The 10,260-nt window shown below is 35.9% G+C and overlaps 1 protein-coding gene across 1 annotated transcript; it reads right to left on the reverse strand.

Moving 5' to 3' along the window:
- Positions 1 to 3,333: 3,333 nt before the first annotated feature.
- Positions 3,334 to 6,672, reverse strand: areg (amphiregulin; the record flags this gene model as incomplete). Its single annotated transcript, XM_079251613.1, has 5 exons — positions 3,334 to 3,427; positions 4,964 to 5,128; positions 5,248 to 5,470; positions 5,612 to 5,782; positions 6,663 to 6,672. The coding sequence occupies 5 exons, from the start codon at positions 6,670 to 6,672 to the stop codon at positions 3,334 to 3,336; spliced, it is 663 nt and encodes a 220-aa protein (XP_079107739.1).
- Between the last annotated feature and the right edge of the window lie 3,588 nt (positions 6,673 to 10,260).

Genomic DNA, 10,260 nt, shown 5'->3' on the forward strand with positions numbered 1-10,260 from the left:
AGTTTCACTAAATTTTAAATATTTGTTTCGAGTATGACAAAACAGTTGCTTCTCTCATCATACTGATTATCATGTACTTATCCTTCCTTCATGTATTAGATGTGAAGTAGAATATGAGAAAAAATCCTTTTCCTGCATTTTGATTTGCAGATACTCATGCCAACACATGACTTTTAATTTGAAGAAAGTTTCCATTTAGTTATTAATTTATGTGGTTAGCTCCTTTTTTGTTAACCTCTGAGCCACATCTGAACATGAACTTTTATTTAGTCAAATAAAATCATACAATTAGCAGCTTTGAATTGATGTGTATAGTCATAAATGGAAAAACTCAGGACCAAAATGCTGATTAATGATGTAGTATTAATAACAGAAGTCAAGCAAATCAAACGTTTTATTAAAACAGTCAGACTGATATTGAAATATCAATGTTGAGCTGAATTGATGTTTTCAGCTCCACACAGACATGCAGATCAATATGCAGTAGTAACCAAAGATGAAAGTAGTTTATCAGGGCAAAACTTGACATAAAAAGTATATAATATTTCTGACAGGAACAATGTGGTCATTAAAACCAAGCAGTCTTTGGTCTGAATATCACTCTCCTGATAACACATTTCCAAGCACCTTTTGTACACAACATCCAGCATGTTTTCAGAGAACAGGCTTGTTCATGCGTCTTAGATTCCTTCCCACATTTACTCTGTGACTCTTGTCTGTCTCTGTGTTTGTTGTGTCAGTCTGTAATCCAAGATGATGACCATTTACCTCTGATTTTAAACAGAAGTGGATGGTTTTGCTGCATCTCTGCCTATGTGTTTGGTTAGTCTTTAGGGTGATGTGTCACTTTCTGTAATCCAGTATCACATCTCAGACACATATAGTCAGCTACTTTGTGCTTTGTTACAGTCTTATTGGGTCCAGTTATCCAAATACTCCTAAATTAACTCATGTGACCCCCTCACCTCCCTGCTTCTCTCTGTAAATGTTTTTGTTTTGCATTAACCTGTATTCAGAGCTGAAATAGTTTCTTATGCTAAAAAGGAGTGAAACAGCCCAAAGTCATCACCATTAGTTGAGAGCATTTTGGTGCTTCTAGGATGTCTCGAGACATGAGGATGTAAACAAAACACTCAGACAAGGACATGCTGACAATGCTTTCATGTAACAATGAGACTCTTTATTGGTGAATAATTCCATCACTTGTCCAGAGTGAGAACAACAGAGTTCCTCTGACCTATAACAAATGCAGTGTAAAAAATAAAAACAAACCTACAGAACAAAAACAGGTTGAATGCTCAGCATCCGCTCATACAAGATATCGTAATAGTAATCCAACATACAAACGGTTATACAGTCATTAGCAATAAATATTCACACTAATAAATTACATTCTAACTAGTTGTGGAAAGTGTTTTCACACAACATCTAATGAAGCCTTCTATTGTTCTCTCAGGTCCTCACACTCCTCAGCTTTGTCTTTAATTTGTTCATCTGACTGTGGAAAGACAGAAAACAAACACATTTAGAAGTAGAAATGCTCATGTTGCACAATGCATTGCATGGTTGCTTCTTCAGCACATTTATTGTACATTAATGATTTTAAATGATTATTTATATCTTCTTAGTTATTTTTCATGATAGAATTGATTTTTTTTTTTAAAATGGACACGATTATGTTTGAGCTAAAATTTCAGTTTGCTGGTGTCTTGTTTGATAACACTGGATTATATTTTACACATGATTTTATGAATCGTACACATCATTCTGAGAAAAAACCTGAGACATCCATCAGTAAAATGGAAAGTTAAAGAGTATATAAACAGTCAAACAAGAAAAATCCTGGAGATAAATACCAAATTTAAAAAAATACTTAACTATTTCAACTGACCATTACTTTTAATTGGAACAAAGATACTATTTTAAAGTGTCTCCTTTACAATTATAAGTAAGATTATTATTTAAATGCATCAATTCAGACTGAAGATCAACTGATATCATTTGGCTTTAGACTACAAATAGACAAAAAGTTAAAATAGTAATAATAGTGATGATAATAATAATAATGATAATAATGATGATGATAATAATAATAATAATAATAATAATAATAATAATAATAATAACAACAACAACAATAATAATAATAATAATAATGATAATAATGATAATAATAATAATAATAATAATAATAATAATAATAATAATAATAATAATAATAATAATAATAATAATAATAAAGATGCAAATGGTTATTATGGTTTTTAGGTCAAAAGTGACAATTGAATCATCACATTTGTCTCACTGCTGAACCTGTCTACATCTCAATCTGACTGTGTGCAAGTGAAGCAATCTAGCTCTTACAGCAAGGTAATCACGTGTATAGTGTACAGTCAGTACTCTTATTGCTCAGACACACGAGTGAATTTGCACGTTCTTGTGTGGGTTTTCCTTTACGCTGGTATGGAGTGCAGGGATGTGAGACACCCCTGACTAATCCAGACTCTTATGCCTCCAGTGGGGATTCTTCTTTGCATGATGCAACTTGCTCCATTTTAACAACAACAACGACAAGAACACAGGTTCCCTCATCGGAGCGCTCCTTCCTATTTGGCTTTAGAGTCGCGTGAGCAGAGGCTCAATGGGCTTAAGAGCGACTTTTAGAAGACATGCATCATCTGAATATAACCCACAGGAAAAACAGCAAGACCTGATTGTATTTCCCTCTTACAGCATCACAATATTGCTTAATCACTTGGCACAGAAACAGCTTGGTGAAGGTTTGGTTATTACATTTGAGCAAATGGAAATTATTTCTCTAGAAGTCTACAAGTATTTCTTCTTCTGTATTTCCTCTACAAGTTACTGTTAACTCAACAGCTAGTTGAGCTAATATGAAGATGTAATGTAAGGTTAACTTGCATTTACATGACAGCCTCATTTCAAAACATGAATTTTGCTCCTATATGCATTTTTTGTGTTTGTATACCAAAGTATTTGTTTGTATTATGAAAAACTGCTAATCGTCTTCCTTTTTGTAAAGCTATAGCTGTCAAAAGCTTTTGGTTGAGGTCTTACCTTGTCCAAATATATTAGAGCTGCCAAATGCCCAGCTCTATTATTCAGATGAAAAGTTTCTATGTGTTTTTTAATCAAATTTTACAAAGAAGTTGCGTCACTGGCCTTAAAAGCGAAACCTATCCCTTATTTGTCATTGAACCATAGACAGACTAAACTGGGGTTGTAAAATAATACAATGGGTGTGTGTTTGTGCACAAACATGTAGGTTAAAATTTCAGCTACACCCACCTCATTGACCATAACTTGACACCTTCACACCACAACGTCACTGATGGATTTTTGCAGCTTCTCCTGCTCTGGCCCAGTTCCAAGGTAAGATGCCATGAAGTTTTTGTGTGACCTGTAGCTGCAGAAGATATTCAGCGTGAGCATGAACGCACAATATGGCCTGTGTGACTGTCAGATGATAGCAGTCATAATCAGTTTTTTCAGAGAGGCAGCAGAGTCCAAAGACCTACTTGGCTTTGATCCTCAGAGTATAATTATATCAAAAGTATTGGCTGTTGTGTCCATTGACTAAAGTCCATTATCTGCTTTGATCTGTCAGACTTAACCCTTCTCCAACCTTGGTGATAAAATGTTATCATCACAAATAAAACCAGAGGTAGTTTTTCACTCTTTCTTTTCACCTCCTTGGTAGTTCAGTCTGACTGCGGCTGTAAATCCTTAACTGGACTGTTGCGCTGGACTGCTGACTTCACCCAACATTAAAATGATAGTTACATATTGATAAGGAACTGTGATTGCGTGACTTGTCTAGCAATTAAAATAAATGATGTAAGATGGGAATTAAAGCATGACTAATAGTTTAATGTAACACAATCAATTTATGAAATTGCAGATTTTACTGAAAGTCACGAAAGCTGTAAAAGTCCAATTTGCCTGTATGGTGTGGGTGTGCTTGGGTGTGTTAATGTACTTTTTGATGTGTCAGTGTTTTCATATGCCAAAAAGTGTTTCTGGGCAGGATGTGTGGATTGTAACAAGTGTTGTGTTGGGATTATGGGTGTGGATGGCTGCTTCGGTAATCTTCTCTTTTGTTGTTTCAAACAGTAAAGAGGTCTTCTGTATAAAGTCACCAATATGAGGTCTTTACATTAAAATAATGTTTCCATTTTTCCGAAATGTAAAAACACAACAATACAAAAAACAGCACATAACATTGATAACACATTGTTATGAAGTGAGTCTGACCAAAATCCAAACAGAAACTGTAGCTGAACTGCTGGTATACAGTTTGTTTTCATGTATCCGTGTATTTTTATGGTATGAATCAACCTAAATACATTTAATGAAGTTGCTTGTAAGTAAACTGACCAAAGCAAATGCTAAAAGATCTGAGGCATGACTTTAAATCATCAGTCCTGGCATTTCCCTTTCTGTCTCTTGATTAGTCCATCGCAGTTATTGAGTAAAATGCACAGTTGGGCTGTTGCAGTATGTAGGGAAGTCCTCAATTTAGCAAAAGTAGAACTTATTACTTTTCAATTGCCAAGGTTCTGATTGCCACGGTGAGTTAAAGAAAGTTTTGCTTGATTGCTCTGGAATTTATAGGAGGTTTCACTCATAAGAACAACAAACTTGGAGTATCAAGGTTTTTGAGTCTTGAAAAAACACAATAAATTTAAGTATATACTGGATTAGTCCAGGTATCTATTGCTTCACTATGTGCACTACTTTTTTTCTCCCCACATCCCTTAATCTGAAGAATGTGTGTATACTAAAAAAGCCAACTGCTTACAAGTCAGAGCATTCTTGAAGATCCCTCACTAGCTTTCCTACACACAGCTGCTGCTGGACATCACATAGGCTGGACCCTGGTGGCTGTACTGGAAATATCTAAGTGTACCTGTAAGTGTGGGTGTATGAAGTTTGTACTCACTGAGCACAGGTCATGAGCAGGATGGCGCAACAGCTGATTGACGACAGGATCACAGCAATAACCACTAAGACTGTCTGCACCAGTTCACTGTTGTAGCTCTCACTGGGTTTTATTGTCTCCAAGGTTTGGATCCCACAGCGCTCTCCATCATAACCCTTCATACATCTGAAAAAGAAAGGAGAATCCATTAATCAGCAGTGAATGTATATAATTATATGTCTGTATGTATGTATGGCAAATAGTTTAAGTATTTAATGCACAAAAAGAACAAGATTTAAACATACATGCAGACTGGCTCTTTCAGGCCCTCCAAGTACTTGCAGTAACCATGAATACAGTAGCCCAGATGGGTAGAGTTGCAGGGATCCTCAGTGGTGGTGAGTGTGGATGTGTAACCATTAGTGAAGATGGTGTGCTCGGGGTTGAAAGGAGTTGTGTTCTTTTGTTTGTTCCTCCTCTTGCCTTTGCCTCTCCTCTTCCTCTTCCCATCTTTATTATGATAAAAATCTGTGGTGGAAAACAACAAATTACAGGTAACTTTGTTACATCTGAAGTTCCAGACTCGGGGTTCATTGGTAGCTATTCCAGTTTTTTTCTTTTTTTTTTTTCTTTTTTTTTTTTAATAAATATCTTTTTTAGGTTACATACCATGGACTATAACATGGTCTCCCCCTGAAAGCTCTTCATCTATGTCCAGCTCATCATCATTGGGCAGCAAATCTTGGAGGCCATCCCCAGAGGCTGGACCCCTTGTCACTCCAGATGCTTCTCTTGAAAATGTGGCCTCAGATCCCTGAGTACCTCGAGCACTGCAAACAACTGCAAACCAACCAGACAGGAAAATGTCAAATAATGGTTGTTTCTCAGAACAGTTGTAGTTTCTTGTTTTGTTAGGTTGAGGAAACTTTGTAGTTTCTTGTTTTGTTAGGTTGAGGAAACTTTGTAGTTTCTTGTTTTGTTAGGTTGAGGAAACTTTGTAGTTTCTTGTTTTGTTAGGTTGAGGAAACTTTGTAGTTTCTTGTTTTGTTAGGTTGAGGAAACTTTGTAGTTTATTGTTTTGTTAGGTTGAGGAAACTGAATAACTCTGTCAGGTTTTGGAACCAAAGTTCTTGATGGATGGTTGAAATAAGATTATGATTTTCTGTAAACTACAAGGCATATATTCCTCAAAGTGAGATTAAGTGAGGACCATATGTTGCTCCTGTGTTGAGTTTACATGAATCCATGAGCTGATTTCTCTTAATAATGATAGCTGAAGTGAGATTCAGTTGCCGTTTTGCTTAAAAGGTCATCAAGAAAACTGAATAAAACTGTAAAAAGAAACTAATTGTTGTAAATCTTCCTCTGTAGGTGCCTATTTTCAGTAACTTAAAGCTGAAATAGCACTCGTAACTCTTGTCCCAAGTACTTTCGAATCACAATTTCAGTTTCAGACACTGATAGCAGTGTGAAAGCTGTATGACCAGCATACATCCATAGCTGGAAAAGTATTCAGTCAAAGGGTAAAGAAAAACTTCATATATAAGGCTTTCGCAGCATCTGCTTTTGTTGTACGGTTAATTGATTTGGCCTGTTGAGAACAAAATACGCATCTGACACAGTTTCTTTATCTTAAAATACCAAAATTTCTCTTTCACCCCAGGAAGATCCCCACTGGAAAATTCCCATTTTTCTCCCATCCCCTCCACTCTGCTCTCACCTCTTTCCATCTCTATGGTTTTAACTATTTAGAATAAAAAGTACAAATCCAAACTTACCGATGCAAAGGAGACAGATGAGGACAAAAGTGTTCATATCCTAGGAAGATAGTGTGTTGTGATAGTGCTCTAATCTGTATCTGAATGTGTGTGTTCGAGTGTGTGTGTGTCTCTTGCTGATAGAGAATGTGCTTTGCTCTCTTTGGCTTCAGTAGGTGCAGCTTTTATAGACCAACGCCTGCTGGTGTGTGTATGTGTGTGTGTGTGTGTGTGTGTGTGTGTGTGTGTGTGAGTGTATGAGAAATAGAGAGAGCAACAAATGTGTGTGTGTTTAATGTTTAACCTGCCCCAGGCAACACATTTAGCGCCTCATGTCCTTGTGTGATGCTTGGGAATAATTACACTGAACAAGACTGCAATTCAAAACAGTTTGATGTATTCTGGCTTGATTCTGGTCACCATTAGAGTCCAGAAGCTGCTATAACTGCATCTGTAATCACAGCTGCTTCCACACGTCTCTGCTTGAGATCATTAATGGGACCTTAATCACACCAAAGAGTCGAGAGGTTAAACACACAAATAACTTTACATAGAATAAAATTATAAAGTGTCTACTTACAGGGATGCAGGAACTGCTACTTAAAATCCCAGCCACACTTCACTCAGGGTTCAAAGTTGCTCAGAAGAGAAAAAGGAACCCTAAAATGGGTTTTTATGGCTTAATGTGACTGGTATCATGTGAAACATTTGTGTATTGCTATATTGTCAGTGATTTGGAAGCAGCCCGGATTTCCATCAGGTTAAAAGTTTAAACAACAAGCGGCATGTATTTATTTATTTATTTATCCACATGGACTAAAAAGCTCAGAGTGGGTTTCAAATATACATTTCAAACTCTAAATTCCTTCTGAGAATTAAACTGAAAACATTAATAAAAATGTCAGGAATTGCAAAACATATAATGAGATTTTAAGTATTGAATTCAGCTAATGTTTAATGTTGATGGGGTCCAACAGATTTTTCTACACCAGAGATAGGAGGAATGTTTTCTAAAGACAAGAAAAAAAAAAAAGAATTTAACTAATGCAAACAGAGTCAGGGATTACACCCTGTAAGACAACCAACCTTCTGAAAACCACTACTAGATAAGGAAGGACATCCCTGCTATATTCATGACTCATTTGCACGTCAGCCTCAACAACTTAACAACCATAAAGGAGATTTTTTATGATTGTGTTTGATTGACAGTTTCATGTACAAATATGGTCAACAGGAGAAGTGCATTAAAGTGATAACGGATAACTCACCGAGACATGTTAAACTCTAGTTATATCACTTTAATATTACATATGTTCCTATCTTATATTTGTAATTACAACTGCAATAAAAAAAAAAAAAGTTGAGTGCCCTGAAAGGGAGCTCTAATCAGTCAGTATTCACAACCTAACATAGAAAACATCAAGTTTAAAACAATCTAAATGTTTTCTTATTTCATAAATGTCATCAGTAAGTTGATGGCATCAGCATATCTAATAAAACATTAGGACAGGGGCAACAAACAGCTTGAATAAAGTGTTGTGGTTGTACATGATTGGGCTTTAAAAAAAAGAGAACCTTAGAGAGGCAGAGTCTCTCAGGAATTAAAAAGCTCAGTCATCTGGGAGAAATGCATCTACAGTTTTACAAAAAAATGGCAAAATATTATATTGTATTATCTGTGGCAGATAAAATCATTCAAATACTTAGATAAGACAGAAGGAGCATCTCTGCACCCATGGGCGATGCCTGAAAATTAATTTTGGATGCTTGTGATGATTCATCCTTCAAGCAGCACTGCAATAAAACAAACATGATTCTGTCATGGAGGTCACTGCATGGGCTCACAGACACTCCACAAACACAGTTTGCTGAGTTTAGATTGTTTCATCCAAATAAGAAGCTTTATGTGAACCAGAAATCACCCAGAAACTTCATATTTTCTGAGACCCAAGTAAATTTCATGCCTAGATAAAAATATATTTTGGCTGCATGTGACCTAAATGTACATTTCTTTTGACCCTAATCTAACCTTGACCTACAGCGTTGACTGAATGTGAATGTAGCTGCCAAAACTCAGACACATGATCATTGGATGTGGGGGCCCACAATAAAGGCGCCAGTCTAGCCAGGCTTCCTGTATTAAGACCACTTCTGGTCCACAAAATGATTGTCATGATCCCCGTCCACGCCTACACCTGACATCTAGACCATATGTGGCTCGCAGTATATTTACCATAATCCAAGCCAGGCTGACAAGTGCTATGTGGTCCAGACAACACTTGAACCAGTACGGAGCCATAACAAGTTGGCTGGACTTGGCCCCAACATGCCTGCTATTGGGGTATGGGCTAAGGACAAGAAACAAACCATTGTTTGGTCAGGAGAATGTAAATATTAAGTCCTTCTACACACCTATTCCTCTCTGCACAGTGTGGCCCTCACTTACTTCACTCAACACCTCAACTCGGACCCGGACAGGTCAACAGCTCCGTCTAGTCCAGGACATGGCTCAGAATGATGGAAGACAGGGCCTTTAAGCAGCTGCTCCCCGTGTGTGGAACAGCCTCCCCGACCACCTTAGGGCCCGACAGATGGTGGAGTCTTTCGTGACATGGCTAAGAAAAAAAGGCGCGCTTTATTTATAAACCTATTTATGGCTTTCTTTATTTTTCTTTTATTGTTGTTGGTGGTGTTGATGTTGTTGCTCATTTTATTTGTTATTGCTTTTTTATTTGTTTGTATTTATTTGTTGCTCATTGTAGCACTTTGACATTTGATTTCAAATATGATTTATTTTATTTATAACACACTTTATCTTTAAAATAAAAAAATCAAATAAAATAATAGTTTTTAAAAAATTATTTTTAATAGTAATAATAAAAATATTATTATTATTAATAATAATAATGATGATGATGATAATAATAATAATAATAATAATAATAATAATAATAATAATAATAATAATAATAATAATAATAATAATAATAATATAACTCTGCTTGTAAATCATAGATAACTTGTACTGTAAACCAAAGAGAAGGGTGGCTATCAAGCTGGTTACAAAAAGCCAAAAAAAGAAAAGAAAAAAAAAAAGAACAAAAATAAAACTTTAAAAGCTTGCATTTTTATGGTATCCTATGGAACTGGAAAACAATACATGTGGAAAGGCTCCACCAGTGCTGTAAGGTGTATGAGTTTCAGAGCAACAACCCTTCTCCTCTTGTAACAACTTCACTGAAAGTTTTGATTATTTCAGCAAGACAATGCTAAAACATGAACTGCTGTTCCAGCACCAGTGTTGGACTGGCCTAGCTGCAGTCCATATCTTTCACCAACTGGAAACATTTATCCTGTTTTAGAAGCACCAGACATACAGATGTTTATATCTTGTTGTTAAAAAAAATTCCAGATGCTGATTGGGCTTGGTAATGTCCAATCTTAGCTTAATTTTATATGTATTCTTGCCATCAAAGAGAAGGAAAGTTGATATTTTTTAATAAACAATAAAATGCCTAACTTTAAACATTTGATATTTATTTTATCCTTGCAATGAAAAAT

This window comes from Telmatherina bonti, assembly GCF_933228915.1.
Source record: "Telmatherina bonti genome assembly, chromosome: 13".
Taxonomy (NCBI): Eukaryota; Metazoa; Chordata; class Actinopteri; order Atheriniformes; family Telmatherinidae; genus Telmatherina; species Telmatherina bonti.